Raw genomic sequence first — 19,868 nt, 5'->3', positions numbered from 1 at the left:
ATACCTATTGTTATAACTGTGGTATAACCCTGGGTATAAAGTAAAATTGAGGACAGGAATATCGTCAATAAGAACAAAAATCAAATACATATTTTGTTATTTCCAATGGATTATAATTAATTATTAATTTACAATTATATAAGTTTTAAGATTAAAAATTAAATATACATAAATTGATACATTTACTTAGCTTGCTAGAACACGGTTGCCGACTTAATTTATTAAATTATTAATTTGTCGGTTACATTATTGCTGACACTATACTTATTGTTATGCTTGCTTTACATCGCCATTAAGAATTTAATGGAGGGATTTTTAACACTTTATAATGATCGTGTAATTACAAGTACTCAAATAAATTTATTTTAATTTACTAATTTTTTTTTTTTAAATTTCAATAAAAAACATCAATGTATATTGCATTTTAGAGTTTCATTGAATTTTAAATTTTAAAATAGCTTCGGAGCCAATTATGCGATTGTTATATGTGAACGCATATGTGTATTATAAGAAAAAAAATCATAATCACAATAGTCGAATGTAAACACTAAAATTGAATGTTTACATCAGTGTTTTTCAATCTCTGCATCGTGACGAAGGCTTACAATTTAAATATTACATAATTTGCGTATACTTATTTATATCTAAATCTTATAATAAATTAAATAAATAATTTAACACAATTAGTGTTCTAGGAAAATTTGACACCCAGAGCTAATAAAAATGAAGCGCGTTTACGAAGGTGGATGTATGGGATATGTTCATGACTTTATTATCCGTAAAGTTAACAGCGCCTTTATACCAACAGCGCCTGGACAAGCGTACCCACTTGTCCCTCCTCCACGTAGATTCGACATTGAACACAATACAGAGTGCACAAAAATAAGGAAGATAGATAACTAAAAACAAACATTCGAATTATTATCACAAAAATTAGGTAATACAATTTTTTTAAATAAATAGTTATACGTTTTATTTTATACTTAAAATAAAATACAACGAGAATATATATTTTTCATTAAAAAAAAAAACTTCAAAGTTCTACCCATTATTTATAATTGTATTTATATCGTTTAAATGTCATACATTTGTTTATTAGTTTATATCATTTGACATTTCTCACGAGTCGTAACATTCTTGGGCGTATACCACGACACATTATAATAATATAGGTAATAGTTTTATATTTAATTTAGGCTGCTATGCTCAAAGTGGTTGAGAAACAATATGCTTTGAAGTTTAAACTAAATGATAAATGCGCAAAACCGGTTTAAGTTTAAATGAGTGCTAAGTACCTACGTTATAACGTTTTTGTTCTATATTAAGTAACACTTATTACGAGTATTTCAATTATTTATTATAATAATAATACAAGTTGTAAATAAAAATTACAAAATTTTTATAATTATTCATTTAAATTAAATATTTTGATTGGACATGAAAAAATCTTAATTTTAAATTATTTTTTAAATAATTTACTCGTATTAGTATTATATCAAAATGAAATAAAAACTATTTTATGTTTAATTTATGTTTAAATTAAAACCTAAAAATTCTTGTTTGTCAAAGAACGGACATCATTTGATTTGCGAAAATGCTTTCATTTATCTATGACACAGATAAATTACAGAAATAGACTTAATGCCATCTAATTATTAAGATTAATTATAGGAAAACAAAGTTTACAAAAACATTAATCGATCAAGAAAATGAGTTTACTATAGTAAAAAAACTTTCCTGTTTCCATTCAGTAGGTATGTTAATCACTGAATACATTGATACATACGTTGAAGAATTTTGTATTTGCCGAAATCCCGAAAATTCGGATTCTGAATTCTAAGATCCAAAGTTAGCTCTAAACCAAGATTTCGGATTTTAAAACATTAGATTAGGAATTTTTTTTTTTCGTAATAAAGTTATAATAAATACTTTTTTTTAAATTAAATGAATATATATATCTAATACATTTAAAATAATTTTATTTTATTCAAAAACTAGTCATAACTAGAATTGTATTTTAAATTACCTAAAACACAGGCCTATATTGAGATCTGGTGGCGCCCTTAGCGAATCACTTTATTTGCCCCCCCCCCCCCCCCCAAGAAAAGTTTGCATTTTTTTACAAAAAGTCATCTGACATATATAAAGCATGTATAAAAACATAGTATACAATATAATATTTACTAATAAATAGAGTGCGGATTTGTATGTATTTGCATATTTATTCTGGTTGATCATATGATATGCTAAGTAAGCACAACATTTGTTTCATAACATAACAATTTAAAAAATGAAACTTTTTTAGCGCATATTTTTGTATATTTTGACATTTTTCTATTTTTAGGGTTTATTTTACAATTTTAATAGCATATTTCATATTTTAGCGTATATTTCGAGGTTTTTGTTTTTTTTTAGACATTTTTGAAATATATAGTATTATATTTTTATAGTTTCCATTAATATCAAAATAAATTAATAAGTATATTTGTAGCTTACAAGTTAGTTAGCCTAACCTACCTACAAGTTGTAGGTATAAACGGTTTTCCCAAATATAACCTTAGATCAATAATCGGGGAAATAAAATACGTTTACTAAGATAAGATAATAATATAAGATAAGATATAAGATTTTTTTGCTAATTTTTTTATTCTTCGTGCATATTTTAACATTTTAGTTCATATATATTTATGCATATTTAGGGTGTTTTTAGCCCATATTTGGTTGGTTTTCAATGCATATAAATCCGCGCTCTACTAATAAACTTTAATGAATATTTGTTTTACTTTAAAATATAAACAATCAATACATTATAAAAACATGTAATTTTCTTCAAATGTTTTTGTTATACAATTGTGTTAGATGATTTTAAATTTATTTTAATACAATAGTACAATGGTACTTTTCTTGCTTTTATAGAAGCAAATTTTTCAATGAAATTATCAAATTAAATTGTTTTAACTACATCATTTTCATATTTGGTGAAAAATATTACATGAGTAATGTTGAAATTTTCGCCCCTCTTAGAATTGCGCTCCTGGTCCATGCCCTCTTGCCCTGCACTGAATACAGCCCTACTGAAATAAGCAACAAAATATCATACCGTTCAATAATTTAAATTCAATATTTTAAATTGAATTAAGTATAAAAATATTCGAAGAATCCGGATTCATACCACATTACTTAGTGTCAGATTTTGAGGGGAGGGGGATAAATGTATATGCTTGCCAAAGCGCTTTTAAACTCATGAAAAATAAAATAATTCATGAACATATCTCGTACTTTCATCTTCGTAAGGACGCTGCATTTTTATAAGTCTCAGACGTTGCATTTCTTAAATTAATTTTTCTTATTTTAAGTGGATAATGAATATTATACATTCTGAAAACTAAACAATAAAAGAGAAATAAAATCTTTTTCACATACATACTTACGTAGCTGCGTGTTATTGATTTGTATTTTAATATTTTCTCAAAGCCATTCAATATTAAAGAAATTATGTAATTCAGTGTCATTGAAAATTAAAATAATACAAGACAAAAAAAAAATAACCCTTTTCCATCCCCCTTTGCATTTTAATGCCTTTGAAACGATTATACATTTATGTATATGAGTACACATTTATTCATGTCAAATTCAAATTTGGTCAACTTTCCATCAGGTCACGTTTTCAATTTTTTCCTCCATGATAAAACGAGATGTTTACGTGTTTGAGGTTATGTATGGTCTGAAAAGCATCGGACACTTTCCTTCGACTTCTTCGACGTTTGTCTTCCGCAACAGCACATCGAAATCGTCGGTTAATTCCGTTTTGATTTCATTCTATTCAACATGGCCGATCAGGTAATATTAATTGACTATCCAGTCATGTATAGTTTGTATATAATGAGCACATCACGTCAAGCAATTTTGTAATTCGTTAAAGCGCTCGCAGACCACATGGAATGCCATCGCGACACATAATTTTAAATGAACTGCATGATTTTGTACGTACTTGTAATGTAATATGTTTGTTTTATTTTGTTAGACCGAAAAAGCTTTCCAAAAGCAACCTACCGTATTCTTGAACCGCAAGGAATCCAAGAAGAAGAAGTCCCTCCGTCATTACCGCAGCGTTGGTCTTGGTTTTAAAACCCCAAGAGAGGTTAGTATTATTTTATGCAATATTTTATACATTCATCTATTCTATTCATCTCATTCTATGGTCTCTTACCCTATTATTGTGTCTAATATTTAAATTTATATAGTAAAATATTGTGTTTGTTAGGAAACATGATGTTTTTCTAACTTCATTAATCAATATTGTTATTGATTGAGTAAATATTTTATATTATATATTTTTATTGTTAAATAAGAATCAACAGCTTAAAGGATAATTCTCATTATTAGATTATCCTATTTATACATTCTCTACAAGTAGTTGATGAAAAATTAGGTAATACAATAATAAAAATTTAAATAATAATTAAGAATTAATAAATGGTTAATCTTGTAAATTAATATGTAAGTGAATAAACAAATAACATTTTATATATATAGAATTAAATAAGTAAAAACCTGAAGTATTATATATGTAAAGTACGACTAATTTCAAATTAAAAATTTATCATCAGGTATATACAAAGTCAATTAAATAACTAAAATAATACTTACATTAATTCAGTTTTAGAGGAGTTACACATTCACAATTAAATAAAGAAAAATAATTTTAATAATATTTTAAATGTACAACCGATTTTAAAAATAATAACCAAAGTATTAATATTTTTGAACATTTATATGCCTAATGAGAACTAATTTTAAATAAACTACTGTTAAAATTATTTATCTCTATGTAAAATGACTAAATTTTCTTAATATATTCATCTTTTTATCTTTTTTATATAAATCATGATTTTATTTTTTCTTATTTAGTTGCAATTTTATCAACTTAGTATATATCTGATGATGAATTTTTAATTTGAAACTGTTTATACTACTGGTTAGCTTTTATTTATTTAATTATTTATTTCTATGTATACATTTTTTTTTAAGGGATGCAAGCCATGAATTTCTTTCTCTTCCTATCACACACGTAATATAGGGATTTAGACGTTTTCTATTTTGAATATACCAATCAATCTATTAAGACAATAAGGATTTTGAAAACTGTTTTGAATTTGTCGTAAAGTTTCCTTTAGATAGAATTTCTTACATTTTTAAATTTTGTACTTAACATACCTAAACATTTATTTTTATGTTTCCAATTTGTTAAATCCTATTTTGTGAAATTTTGGGAGAAAAATCATAAAAGTGGGAAAATCGATCTAAAGAAGACTTTATGACAAATTAAAATCAGTATTATTGTATCAATAGATCGGTATGTTAGAAATATAAAATGACTAAATCTCTATATTGTACATGTGATAAAAAGAGAAAGAAAATCTTGACTGGTAATCACCTTAATTTAGTTATATTTTGAAAAATTAGAGACTATCCTTGTGTAGTTCACTTTTATGGGATACAGTTTTTATTTTACCTCTTATCCATTATTCATATTTAGTTTATATGATGATATTAACACGACGGTCTTATGAGTTAATTTACTTTGATTTTATATTGTGTTACTGATTACTAATTGAAATATTTATTTATTTTTTATAACTGTTGGATATTTCTTATTAAATTAAATAACAAATCATTATTATGATATTATTAACATGAGTCTTATGAAAATAATTATGGTGTTTTTATGCTGTGTTACTGACTCTTTTAAAATGCTTTTACTTTAAATTTGATTAAAATACATAAACGCAAAACCATTATAATGATGATACTAACACGACGGTCTTATGAGTATAATAACCCTGATTTCATAAAGTGTTACTGATTGCTGTATAAAATTCTAATTTATATTTTTTAAATTGTTATTTCTTATTGCATTGAATAACAAACTAATAATATTATTTTACTAACATGATGTTCTTATAACTTATTATTTACTTTTCTTTGATTTTACATTGTGTTATTGATTATGTAAAAAATATTGTCTGAAGTAACAGTAACTTAAATTTAAAGTTAAGTATGATTGTAACATGGATTATCAAGTATTAATTTGAATTAAGAGATGGCTAAGAACTTAAATTATTTTCAGAAATTATAGAAATAAAATAGGTTCTGATATTTTTAGTTTATGTATTGAAACTAACAAGATGATCTTATGAACAATGTGTTTTTGATTTGTATTTCTAATTTTTTTTGTTTCTTTAAATTTTCAATAATATCATTCATCAATATAGAAAATTAACAAAATATTTAAATAATTTCAAGCATATCCAACTTTGTTTTTTTTACAATTACAATCAAAAGTTGTTTCAATTTTTAGTTCATATAAGGATAGATAAACTATTAATGTATTTATATAGGTATATAGATAAATAAGTGTATTATTTGAATTGGCTCATGCTTAATTATAGTTATCCTAATGCTTATGATTTAAAATTTATATTTTCTCAATTAATGGATATTATATGATATGATGATAACAACACGACGGTCTTATGAATAATTTGACATTGATTTTAAATTGTGTTATCTGATAAGAATTATTTTTGAAACCTTAAATATGTTTTTTATTATATATGGATTTCTTTTATATTTCAGAAAATCTTAAGATTAGTTAATACCAAACTAATAAATTTATGAGAACCAATTTTATTATCTTTAATAATTATATTAAATTACTTTTTTTTGTTGTATACCTAATATTAATATATTAAATTTTTACTGTAATGTATTATATATTAATGATAAATGTTTAACATTTTTTCAAATCAATATAAAATTAATTTATACTCGAAGGTCTCAATATTTTATGTATTGAAAAATGTTTAAATGAAATTTTAAAATATTTATTTATAGCTTGTAAATATGAATAAATTGACAATATTATGTAGATACATATTAACACTAATATCTAATTATATTTTAAGTTCGTAGTTTAAAATTCATAATCATTTTTAATCCCAAAATTATCCAATAAATTATAATAATCAACACTATTTATTCATTTTTAGGCTATTGATGGAACTTACATTGACAAAAAATGTCCATTCACTGGTAATGTTTCAATTAGAGGACGTATCTTGACTGGTATGGTGCGTAAAATGAAAATGCAAAGGACCATTGTGATAAGGAGGGATTATTTGCATTACATTAGTAAATATAATCGTTTCGAGAAGCGTCACAAAAATATGTCTGTACACTTGTCACCATGCTTCCGGTATGTTATCTAACAGCATAATAATGATTAATGTTGTTATATAATAAAAATTGTTATTTATAGTGATGTGGAAATTGGAGATATTGTCACTATTGGTGAATGTCGACCTCTGAGTAAAACTGTCAGATTTAATGTACTGAAAGTCACCAAGGGAACAGGAGCAAAGAAAGGTTTCAAAAAATTCTAGATTTAAATGTAATATTATTATTTTTATTCATTCTAATAAATTCTAGAAACCCAAAAAAAAATGTATGTTTTTATTTACTCTTCCTTTATTTGAATTTAAAATATTTATTTCCTTTAGATTATTTAAATGCATGATATTTAAAGGTGTTAGAAAATATGAAAATAGTTTTATAAAAATTTAAGAACAGTTGAAATTAATCATAACCTTAATAATACTTTTAAATTTTAATAAAATAAAAATTAAGACTTGTTGCACAATATTAATGTTGTGTGTTTTGTATAAAGTATAGAATCTTTGCTTAGAGATTATTTTCATTGAAAGTAAAGAATATATCAAAACGTTTAGTTTCCATTTAGTAAGGAATTTTTAATAATTGAAGTGTTGAATTATTGTTAATATTTCATATGTAGTGTTAAAATGTATAAATTATTAATGTTCTTACTACTCACAAAAATAGTAATATTATGAATTATCATTCATATTAAATTGTAAGAGCTACATAGCACTTTCTTAATGCTCTTATAATCTAATCTATCGTTTTACCTAATCTAATACAATAATTCTTGATACTCATCTGAGCACTAATATAGTTTGTCCCACCAGAGACATGCTGTGTCTGCGCATGTAAATAGGTACGTCGATGACCGGGCCCCCTCCACTCGATAAAAGTTTGCTGATGATGAATGATTTCGCTCATGGTCTGTCAAGTTTTTGGGGGGAGAGATATGCAGAGTCAACTAGTTTTTACGTGGCATAGTCTCGTGGACAGACTGTAAAATAGTATAATTTTTAAGTTTGAAAGTAGGTAACCTAATTATAATTTACAATATAACGGTACTATTGTAATTAGTTGGTAAAAAAAAGGAATTTCACTTATATTTTTAAGTAGTCTGAAATTAAATGGTGCTAAATTTTGAATGTGACAAATGGTATCCATATTTAAAACAGACATTTTTCAATTTTATTCAAAGGTTTAATAAAATTGGTATCAATAATTTATTAGAAAATAATTACAAAATTTTAGTTTTTTTTTAATACTTTTATATGTCTGATCCTTCACATTATTATTTTCATCAATCTGAATCCAGACAAAAGTATTGATAATATTTAGTATATTAATATTCTAATTTATAAAATTTTCTAATTTTTAAATTTATATAAAGTTAGCTATAAATAAAATAGTAAAAATAAATTAATATATAAATAAATCAACGCATATCTTATACTTAGAAATAAATAAATGCTTAGCCTGAAGTATTACCTATATTGTAAAGTATAGCAGGTTATGAATTTGAAATTAATTTTCAGGTAATTACAGTTATTAAAATCGCAACTATGGATTAAACAATTTTTTTATTTGTTTATATATGTCATTATTTAAATTTTAAAAGTAATCCCCTTTATTAATTTTATAAAAAGTAAAGGTAGTGGTAAAGGTAATGGCCAACAAGTATAATTTTTATGAAAATTTAAAATAATTTGTACACCGTCTATGACTATAATTTTATTTGATTATTATACGATTAAATATATTTGTTATAATTAGTTATTTCAGATAACTTTCTTGAAAATACGTTTTAATGAACGCTTTTTAATGGTAAAATAATATAAGTAGTCCATAAAGTATAATTGCTATTTTATATATTTAATATTGTATACTAATAAACTGTGGAAAATACTGATGTTTTAGGACAGAAATGTGATTATTACGATACACATTTTAACTATCATCGAGATGAACTAGAGTTCTGTACATGATTCTTCCGTTATTGTGCAATTAAAAGAATAAAGATGAAATTGCATTACTCTGTTTTAGTACCAGAGTTGTTTTGTTTTAAACTCGTATTTTAAATATGTTTAAAACAACTAAAAAAATTTTATAGTAGAATATTATTTTACTTAAAATGTATATTTAATTCGGACCATATGTCCACACATTATTCATTATATTCATATTTTACATTAATTCTCGTAATCAGTGAAACTCTTGAGGCTTCTTATTTAAAAACATTTTTCAATAACAACTGAAAAGAATGTGATAGAGGGAGGCGGGACTTTAAAGTTTGAATAAAATATGATACCTATTACATAGGTGCCTACCTAAACAAATACGATTGTTTATTATTGAAATAAAAATTTAACATGGTTATCCTCTACCTATATTATTGTACTTAGTACTTAGGGTATGTTATTGGACATAAACTACTTGTTTGTTAAAAAATATAATCGTTAGAAACATGTACAAAAGAAAACAAATAAATAAATATTACATTTATTTTTAAAACAACTAGTAAACATTATTTTCATATAATTTCTTTTATAATGTATGATTTAAACACGAGAACGTAATGCAATAACTTAGAAGAATGCGACACAAAGGTTATTGGTAAAGTTAGTAAATACGAGTAATATTAGTTTTATTTAAATAAATTATACATTGATATTTTCATGTCAGTCGTTGCACCTTTTGAGGCCTCATCATTTAGTAAGAGGCCCGGGGCCTGTGTACAATGTACACTTTGCAGATCCGGTTTTTATGGGCACTGCTATCATAGGTATAACTAGGGTAAAACATTTGGGGGGATACAGCTCTCCTACCAAAACTTAAAATAGCCTGTAGATTACCCCTACTCTTATATACCATGTTAATATATTTTAGATTCTGAGCCAAGTTGGATTTACTGCGATGTGTCTTTTTTTGTATGTTGTATGCGGTATGCCATGTATAACATGGAATATTTATGGGGGAGGGCTAAATCCGGCAGAGCTAAGCCCCCCTAGTCCCCTCCTAGTTGCCCCTATGACTGCTATGCATTTAGAGTATCAAACATTCGTATGGCGCTCTGTGTAAACAATTTAAATAAATTCGTAACGAAACGATGTTTTATTAGCACACAACAACACGCGAATTATTGAAAAATTAATTTTATTATTTATTTTAATTAAAATATAAATTAACTAACCTGCTCCAGTGGTGTAGCCGAGATTTTTCAACGAAGCGAGGTGGGTAGGTTTATACAATAGGTACACAATTAACATATTTCTAATTTTTTTATACTTTATTTAAAACATTTAAAAAGTCAAAAAATATCCCTTAATTGCTTTACATAATTCATTAATCGTAGTTTTCTTGTTTTGGTCGCTAATTTATTTATGTATAACCTGGTTGTAACATTATATCACTGTGCATATTCATCATTGCTAAACCATTTAATCTACTTTCACACGTGGTGTTTCGAAAAATTTTTTTATTATTTTTTGAAAATAGGTTTTTATTATTTTTCATGTTGAAAAGGGGGGAGCTTAGCATCCAAATATTTTAATACCTCACTTAAATCGGAACTTTGATAGAATGTTATTCGTTGTTTTTATAATTATCTGTTGGTTTTTTTGAAAATCGTAAAATAAGAAATAATTAAAAACTATTCACAATAGCATTAACAATACCAATTACATAGTTTGGCTACTCGCGAAAAAAGTTTCAGTGCAATGAAAAAAATAAAAATTTGGCTAAGGACATCGTTGGTTCAAGAGAGGCTCAGCGATCTTTTAATACTATTATTAAAAAAGATATATCGAAAAATGTAAAAAGCGATGATATTTTGAATATCTTTGCTGATACAAATATATATTTGTCATTAAAATAAAATATTGATTATTTTTATATTTATATACGTTATTTAGTGTTTTTTAATACAATTTTAACATATCTATATTTTTAATGGTAATAAATTTTACTTGTGCATGGAAAGGGGGTGTGGGGCGAAGCCTCTACGGGTTATATTACATTGAATTATTATAACACCCCCCCCAAAAAAAAAAAAAATTCAACCAAATGTTTGCCTATGCCACTGCATCAAAGTTCGATACTTGTACAGCAGGTTAGTACAAATACGACCGCAACCGATGATCAAAACTACGTATTCCAACGAAACGCTGCTTAAATCTAAAACTGAAGCATTTTATCCGGTGATTTACCATTCAAAGTTTAATACTTTGAAAAAAATGAATTTGTTAGTATTCTGTCCGGACGAAGGATATTTCAATGTGATGTAAAAGGGAATTCTCTATGATGTATAAAAAATGGAGTTTCAAACGTGTTACATATTACCTGCCTCCCCCCTCCGTAAAAAATTTAAAAAAAACGATGTAAATAATTAGCACACAACTCGTATGAATTCGCAAGACCAATACCAACATTTTTAAGACACTCCTTCCCCTCTAAAATCGAAAATACAGGATGAATTGGCAACACATCTCACCAGCCCCTCCCTCTGGTCAAAATTAACATATTTAAATTAATTTTTTTTTACGAATAATTAGCACGCAATTTGTATGAATTTGTAAGACCGATTTTGAAATTCGCATGACACTCCTTCCCCTCAAAAATCAAAAATCCCATCAATGTGGTCAAAATTTATATAGGTATTTAAACATTTTTTTTTTTTACAAATATGTAGCACTCAATTTGTATGAAATAATTATTTTATCTGTAACTCAAACATTTTGATGTTAAATGATATCATAACTTTTACTGCATTTATTCGTTTATCGAAATAGTTGGGTGGAAATTTTTCGTGGACATACCGTTAATTTGGGTTGGCAATACAGAACCTTGGTCAATTTTATAGCCTGATGACAATTTTAAACAAATAATTTTTATTAATTGTTCTTTTTATAAGATTTAACAAATTCGGTTTTTTGTAAATATCAACATTAAAATAAAAAAAAAAAAAAATATCAAGATTTTAAAATTAAATTAATTTTCTTCTTACGTACCTAAAATAGTAATAATAATCGCAATTCATTGCTTATTTCCCAGCAATATCGTCATTAATTTTATTACATCACATCGATAGCGTTTTCTCTCATGGGTGTCTCGGTGGTATATTCCGAACGTTTATATCATTTGACGTTTTCGAATTCACATTATATGATACGTGGTGCAGTATTACAGATTATATTAAAGGTTTCATGTAATCTGTGGCAGTACTATGGCATTAACGCCTCACGTGTGGTCGTCTTTACGTGAATATTTCTGTTTAATAATATTGAGTGCAACTCAAAATTGATAAATCGAAAAAAATAAAGTAAAATGAGTGTCATGAAAAATTACGGAGTTTGTGTTGTATGCAATAACTGGAAACATACCTTTACGCTTCATAAGTAAATTATAATTGACTAATTGGTACTTTACGACAGTTAAACAAAGTTGATGATAATTATATGATGTGACTTAAACATGTTTAGATTTCCTTCTAATTTGGATCAAAGGCGTCTGTGGCTAAAGAAGATTGGTTTGCAGGAGAAGGATTATAAAAACTCGGACAGACTTTGTTCCGTCCATTTCAAGGAGTCATGTTTTATAGGCATACGAAAAAAATTCTTAGCACCCGGATCAATTCCTACGAAGTTTCCTCCGGGACGAGGAAATAAAAGTAAAATATTCTACATCTAGATTACTATATTAGTTAATTTGTTGACTATAATTATTCTTAGGGCGTAGCGTAGGGCTGCCATATTTTGAAAGCACCAAATCGGGACACATTGAAATGATAAATATTTTTTTTTTCACGTGTAGGTAGTAAGAAATATTAACAGTACTTACGTGATTGTTTACATTTTACGGCGTAGAAATGTAGAGTTAAAAATTTAAGACCATTTTTGTCGGTTACAGCTTGCTAATGACAACCAAAATACTTTTTTATTATTATAATGTCTTATTAATTTTATAAATTAAAGAATAAAATTTAATTTTTAAGACACTTCTGAAAAATTATTGATTACTTTTTCAGTGTCTATTGAAATATTTCGATGAATTTTGGTATGAGGATTAATTATTTATTAATTAATTAATGACTCTAACATATGTATTTTACATAGCTGTCACAAGAGGATGACAACTAATGGAGCATATGCCCTAGGACGTTCAAAGTATTATGAATTTAAAGACCGTCATAAAAATTAATGATGATAAGAAAAATACAATGTTTTATTTTAGGTAGCTAAAGATTTACATTTTACTGAAATATTTAAGATGAGTACCTCAATCATATTGTATATTATATACTATTAAATATGAAATTATGTAAATAATGTGTTACATGCTTACAATAATGTATAAATATTACGGAAGGATAGAATATATAAGATAAAAAAAATCTAACCTAACATATTAAGGAATAAGGTAAATTATATGGAAAAAAATTTGGGTAAGGTGAAGGGGCGTCAAATGTTGCTCGATGGGGTTATTGGTTGTTTAATGGCACTAGAATTTCATGTCGATCGTCCACAAATGACAAGTATTGAAATACCTATGCAAAGTAGGTAACAATTCAATTATAGTTAAAAAAAAAATAGTAAATCTTTGAAAATCACCTCTATAAAATTCCTCAAATTCAATAAGGGCATATAATAATAACAATTTGTTATAAAAAATGTTTACACAGAATTTACTTATCCATCCACATTTAAGAAATATAAAAATGTCAATCGTTATAAAGTATGGGTTTGTAAAATTTGTAAGAAATACGTGGCAAACAAAGAAAATGTATGGAAACATTTAACCATGTGTAACGAAATAAACCCATATTTTGATGCCAAAACGGTTCTAAGTAAGGAAGAAGGTAAAGTATTTAATGTTTTTTATTGAAAAACCTGTTTTAGAAATAAATTTATTTATATTAGTATGATGGGGGTTGGGGGGTTGTAGTACCTGTTTTGAACACAATTTGTACACACGCCATACATTGTTGTATTAAATCAATGTAAAATAAGTTTATAATTGCTTAAAACGATAACTTTGAATTTATAGGTGTGGAACAAACGGAAGAATTTATATTCGTATCTTCAGAATATCCTCAAACATGGATATGTAATTATTGTAATACATATATTTTAAATGAATCGTCAGTTAACAAACATACTTGTCGTTAGTTCATTAAATATTTGTTATTTTATGGCCGTTTTTAATATATTAATATACACATTATTTATATGTTACATTATTATTATTGCTTGTATAATTGTATTTATATTTTATTTTACTTTCATTTTATTCATCAATTACGTATTTGATCAGTTAAATTAAAATTAAAATTATTCCTTAATACCCTTACAACATTTAAATTAATAAAAAAGTTTTTTTATTATAATATTTTTTGTTAAACATTTTATTACGTTTATTGAATAATTGTACTGTTTCTAATTATCAAGTCTATTATACTACTAAAAATTTTTTTAAATTTTATATCACAAATAAAGGCTAGATTATACTAATACAAATTAATTGTTAATTCAATAATATTAATATGAAGTTTTGGGCAAATAAAACACAACAAAGTTTGTCTGTATAATTTATTTCTTTAATTATATTTCATATACATTTAGATTATTAATATTATATTATTCAATACTCATATAAATAGTATAACTCAAAAGTTAAACTAAATAAGAACAAGAAATAATAAATTACATCTATAATAAACAACAAAAATAAAAAAATAATAATTTTAATTATAATAATAGTAGAATGAGACATTTGAAAATAATACTAAAAATTTAGTTTGGTAAATGTAGAACATACGTCGGGATAAATAACTAACACAAATAAATGAAAAAGGTTCTATCTATATCAGAAAACATGCATTTTTTTTATATCTAATTCTTTTAAAACCACATTTAAAACTTTGTATAAGAAATAAAAAATAAAATGCTTAAAAATTGAATTGCAATTTTTTTCAAATTTAAAACATACAATACTTCAAAAAGTTGAGCAATTTTGAGTGTCGCATTGTTATAAATATTTAATTGAGGTAGTATAAACGATTAGATGAGTTACATAACTATGTGACAAAACTAATTTGCAACCCTGACTAAAAAAATTATGACATTGCAAAGTAAATTTAAGATTGTAATTAAATAAAAAAAATATATATATATTGACTGAGTTTTAAATGTGCTATATATAAAAAAAGAGATCAACTTTATATAAAAAAAAAAAAAATAAAAAATAATATTAATCTAAAAGCACCAAATAAAAATAACACTTTGTTTAGTACTATTTCGTACTTCTTATTATAATTATAGTTAACTATAAGTAAATAGAATAGTTGCAATATTAATCTTAATAACTAATATAAATAATAAGTAATGTTTTCATAAGTTCTACATGATTAAATGTAATTGTTATACTTTATAATAATAGCATTAACTAATCGCAAAACTTTAAATTATAATTTTTATTCCTACTTCACACATTTGGAAATCTACAATAACCAAAAATGAATACATTAATTTTGAAATACCAAAGCAGAAAATAATTTGAATTATCTAATATTGATCCATTATAAATCAATCATATTAAGTATTGCATAACTAAATATTAAAATAACATTTATAGTTTTATATGTATATATAATTATCATTAAACAAGAGTATAGCAAATATAATATTAATGAGGATTGATATTTATGAACTAATACTGGTAATAGGTATTTATAGTGTTGGTACTATTATATCATTGTGGTCAAAATCCCATGCATACGTTAACAGATCAAGATCGCTCAGTTGTTGTGACATACCCCCTACGGAAGCAAGATCATCGCTTATTTCTGCAACATTTGTCTTTAACAATGGTACAGCAGGTCGTAACAAATCAGTAACTTTAACATTAATTCTTTTCACCTGTAAAAATAGAATTATTAGATTAAAATATATAAAATTAAGAATAAGTCATTAATAAATAAAAATGTATAAATTATTTTTTTGCATTCATAACAAAATTAACATAAATAATTTGTAGATAATGTTTCAATAATATGTACTTTTGTATAAATGGTTTATCTGTAGATATTGTTAAGAAGAGTCCAGAGATTGAGTACAAGGTAAGTAAAATATTAAAATAATAAAGCATTCAGAAAATATTATTATATAATTTAAATACAATTTATATATTAATCAATAAAAAATGTATTAAAATCATTCTGAACAATATTATGTAGATGAGTAAAAACATTAAGAATTATGCAAATTTTCGAGTGTAAAATAAATGTATCATTTGTAATCGTAGATAAAAAAATAAAAAAAATGATACCTTTATAATTTTTTTTTATTTCTTATAAAGAATGAAAAGTAATAATAAATGAAAGAAATATTTAAATAACTGAATCGCACTTGTTTAGTAAATGTATGTGCCAACAAATCGAGTGCAGAAGGTCTACTTTCTGGATCTCGTTGACAACATAATTCAACAAGATTGTGAAACGCTTCAGTAAACATTCTTGTATTAACACTGCTCACTGGTGCAGCATTCATGCCAATGGTTTCTTCAGACTGGTAACCATTATCAGCAGCGTTATCATCATACGGGTAACAAGTAGTACAGTCCAGTAAGTGTGGAATTAGTCCTTTTACTTTCTGTGTAAGCATCAATGTGGTCTCAGTTTCAGCAAAAGGAACAAAACCATTGGCCAGTTCACATGAGGTTATGCCTATGCTATAGATGTCAGACTTTTCATTGTACCCAAGCAAGTTTTGTTCGAGCATTTCAGGGCTGGACCAATTTAGATTGTTGGCCGATTGTAACGGCAAGGAATGTAAATTAGACCGTTTATCAAGTGAACACATGGTTCGCAATCCTGATAGGCATGCGTGTCCATCAGCGCGTATCAAAATATGACTAGCTTTTATGGCCCTATTTGATGGACAAAAACAATAAGATGTTAGAATTTGAATAACAATTTGGAAATGTTACCAACCTATGAATCAGTCCTTTGTTGTGGATGTACTCGAGCCCCAGAAGCACATCCTTTAGTACGAAGGCAATGACCGTTTCTGGCAGCCCTTCAACGAAATGGTTGCGCAGCAAGTCGCGACATGAACCATAACCCATCAGCGGGAACACCACGTACAGTTGGCTTTTGTCCAAGAACGACGTTACGTACGGTATAAGGTTCGGGTGCATCAGCTGCCTCGTATTGTATATCTCGTCCTGTATAAGTTGACAGTCGGTTTTGGACATGGTGTCCAGGTTGAAGTTCTTCATAGCTACCAGGTTGCCGCTCTTATTGTGCTTGCCGAGGAACACTATAGCGCGGTCCGAGAAACACGAGCCTAACACCGAGCACATTGTGTACTGCTTAAGGTCCGGTTCGAAATTCATTTCGAGCGTAACGAGGGGTTAACACCGCGTCCAACGAAAAACAACCAAACGCGCTTGGCTCGTTTTTTCCCACTCGTTTCTTCCGTTCTTCGTTCTCCAGAAAACAACAAGGCGAACAAACCCGTGCAATCACTGACCAACTACGATTCGTTTCGTGACCGACAGTGTATGCGTCCCGTTTTCTTACCTACACTACGAGTACGATTTACTCGTACCAGTGCAACAGCTCTGCTCTCAAGACAACGTTACTATCTATAGCGTTATCACCGTGCGATCAGCTGTTCCAATTGCGGCACGGAATGTTCTCTTGCCGTGGGCGGGCATTTAAATTTTTGAGCGTGGGCGGGCTGTCACGATTTCTCTAGAAATGCCAGAATTACACAGAAAAGTGAATCGTCTCATCAAACAAAAAAAATGTGCTTCTTAATAGAGCAACAAATTACGATCTCGTGTTTGATTCAAGATTTTTCACTATTTTAAATTAATGAAAAGTAATTATAGAAGCTAATAATAATAATAATAATAATAATAAAACATAACTTGCTCACACAAATCATTAAAATTATCATGATTCATAATATTTATTATTTAATGTAGGTATATAATTAAAATTGTTATAGTTGTACTACAGCCTTCAATAACTGTCAACTATTGTTTGTCAAATGTACACTTGCATAATAGACTGCCAGATTTATAAAGGTTGCACATAAATAATATAAATAATATCAATTACAATAACGATGATTTATAAATGTTGGGGAATGTGGGCCCAGGCCCGTAGCCACGGGGGGGCAAGGGGGGGCGTTGCTCCCCCTATACCCAGTCATTACCCCCCCTAAAAATATTAGAAAGATGTTTAGGTAGTTACGTATTTTATTGCTTATAACATTTTCATCGGTAATAGAATAGATCAAAAAAGTTTTTTCAGCCGTATAGTAGTATTTATTTCGGAAATTCCGGGCCATGACGACGACTGTTGGCAAATTGATTGCTAACGTTATCGTAATCGTAGCTCAATACTTTCCTATCAATTGACATTTTATTATAGAACACCTAAATATTCTTTCATTTTATCGCCGACTGCAGCAGTACACGTGTGTAAAATATGTTTCATTGTTAATTTATTTTGTAATTCATTGTGTTAATTTAATTAGATGTCAATGTAAATAAATTAAAAATTGCATTAATATTTAATACATTTATATATAATGCCCCCCCAAAAATTTGCTTTGCCCCTCCTGAAAATTTGGTCTGGCTACGGGCCTGTGTGGGCCCCCTAGACACGAGTACGGCCGGTGAACTCAGGATCCGTTCACGACCTAGCAACTAGGCCTGTACTGGATACGATTAACAGTTTAACAGCAGCACGGTGAGTCAACTCATTGCATAGGTGGCTTGGCCTCCCCATTAAAAATGTAAGTTGAACTTTTAAATTACTTTAGAATATTGTGGTATAACTATAGACACTTGGGGACTCTAAAGTCAATTATGAAATGAGGCTCACTAATCAAAAATGTAAATGATCTTAAAAAATCCAAGGTACACCATTTCCTACCCTCCCGTAAGGTAATCAAGACCATTGCATCCTTAATAATTTCTTAAAATTCAAAATAATTCCATAAAACAACTTTTTTTTTAAATATTAGAAATGTATGAGTTAAGATCAATATTAATGTTTCTAGAGCTCTTTGTAAAAAATCATCTACAAAATGCTTAACTTAAGGTTAATTATTGTTAATACTCGTAGTAACCGTCCCCGTAACATAAATCCGCACATCGAATATGACTTCGATTCGCGATAGCGAATTTCTATAAATAGAAATAAAATTGAATATTTAAAACACTATTCTTGCCCCCCCCCCATTTATTATTTAGGCATGGTAATGATTTTATAATAGTATAACATCAATAACTCGTAGGTAGCTACGAAACTCAATATATATTCAACATGTATGTAGGCTATCAATGAGTATTTGATAAAAGATGAAGAATGCAGTGAGCAAAAATATATTTTTTACTCTAAGCGTTATTGATATATGACTAAGGTTCTACGATGCAGTATGCTACCAAATATGTTTATGCCAGGGGCGTGCTTAGGTTTGGTTTTATTTAAATTCTTATGAGCTGCAACATAATTAAGACACGAATTGTAAATTATATATATATATTTTTTTGCTCTTAATTTTTATTTAATTTTCTAACGATCTTGGTTGCCGTAGACTGTAGAAAAAGGACGATGGCCGCGTGTTTGACATGCCTGG

The 19,868-nt window shown here is 27.1% G+C and overlaps 3 protein-coding genes across 3 annotated transcripts; 2 read left to right on the top strand and 1 right to left on the bottom strand.

The window, feature by feature from the left end:
• Window positions 1-3,717: 3,717 nt before the first annotated feature.
• LOC112683136 (40S ribosomal protein S11) lies at window positions 3,718-7,506 on the top strand. The gene is made up of 4 exons (XM_025554035.1): window positions 3,718-3,840; window positions 4,025-4,141; window positions 7,053-7,258; window positions 7,322-7,506. The coding sequence occupies exons 1-4, from the start codon at window positions 3,829-3,831 to the stop codon at window positions 7,443-7,445; spliced, it is 459 nt and encodes a 152-aa protein (XP_025409820.1). The 5' UTR covers window positions 3,718-3,828; the 3' UTR covers window positions 7,446-7,506.
• Window positions 7,507-12,279: 4,773 nt separating this feature from the next.
• On the top strand, window positions 12,280-14,430 carry LOC112683138 (protein lin-36-like). Its single transcript, XM_025554038.1, has 4 exons — window positions 12,280-12,611; window positions 12,696-12,883; window positions 13,895-14,071; window positions 14,260-14,430. Exons 1-4 carry the CDS (start codon window positions 12,541-12,543, stop codon window positions 14,379-14,381), a joined length of 558 nt encoding a protein of 185 aa, XP_025409823.1. The 5' UTR covers window positions 12,280-12,540; the 3' UTR covers window positions 14,382-14,430.
• Window positions 14,431-15,833: 1,403 nt separating this feature from the next.
• LOC112683133 (STE20-related kinase adapter protein alpha) lies at window positions 15,834-17,864 on the bottom strand. Its single transcript, XM_025554028.1, has 3 exons — window positions 17,204-17,864; window positions 16,620-17,139; window positions 15,834-16,130 (listed from the first exon to the last, which is right to left on the bottom strand). The coding sequence occupies exons 1-3, from the start codon at window positions 17,605-17,607 to the stop codon at window positions 15,942-15,944; spliced, it is 1,113 nt and encodes a 370-aa protein (XP_025409813.1). The 5' UTR covers window positions 17,608-17,864; the 3' UTR covers window positions 15,834-15,941.
• Between the last annotated feature and the right edge of the window lie 2,004 nt (window positions 17,865-19,868).

The sequence above is a fragment of the Sipha flava genome, unplaced genomic scaffold (assembly GCF_003268045.1).
Source record: "Sipha flava isolate LNK unplaced genomic scaffold, YSA_version1 220_pilon_pilon, whole genome shotgun sequence".
Classification (NCBI taxonomy): Eukaryota; Metazoa; Arthropoda; class Insecta; order Hemiptera; family Aphididae; genus Sipha; species Sipha flava.
Note: the sequence above shows the minus strand (reverse complement) of the source record. Positions and strands in the feature narration are given on the sequence as shown.

What these genes read in the sequence shown, in the direction of transcription:
- LOC112683136 (XM_025554035.1), top strand. An exon ending in GTTTTAAAACCCCAAGAGAG is followed by an intron (nt 4,142 to 7,052) that starts GTTAGTATTATT and finishes ATTCATTTTTAG; the next exon opens with GCTATTGATGGAACTTACAT. An exon ending in CACTTGTCACCATGCTTCCG is followed by an intron (nt 7,259 to 7,321) that starts GTATGTTATCTA and finishes TGTTATTTATAG; the next exon opens with TGATGTGGAAATTGGAGATA.
- LOC112683138 (XM_025554038.1), top strand. Translation starts at nt 12,541, where the DNA reads ATGAGTGTCATGAAAAATTACGGAGTTTGTGTTGTATGCAATAACTGG. An exon ending in CATACCTTTACGCTTCATAA is followed by an intron (nt 12,612 to 12,695) that starts GTAAATTATAAT and finishes AAACATGTTTAG; the next exon opens with ATTTCCTTCTAATTTGGATC. An exon ending in GGTTCTAAGTAAGGAAGAAG is followed by an intron (nt 14,072 to 14,259) that starts GTAAAGTATTTA and finishes TTGAATTTATAG; the next exon opens with GTGTGGAACAAACGGAAGAA.
- LOC112683133 (XM_025554028.1), bottom strand. Translation starts at nt 17,607, where the DNA reads ATGAATTTCGAACCGGACCTTAAGCAGTACACAATGTGCTCGGTGTTA. An exon ending in AACAAAGGACTGATTCATAG is followed by an intron (nt 17,140 to 17,203) that starts GTTGGTAACATT and finishes TCCATCAAATAG; the next exon opens with GGCCATAAAAGCTAGTCATA. An exon ending in CACATACATTTACTAAACAA is followed by an intron (nt 16,131 to 16,619) that starts GTGCGATTCAGT and finishes CTATTTTTACAG; the next exon opens with GTGAAAAGAATTAATGTTAA.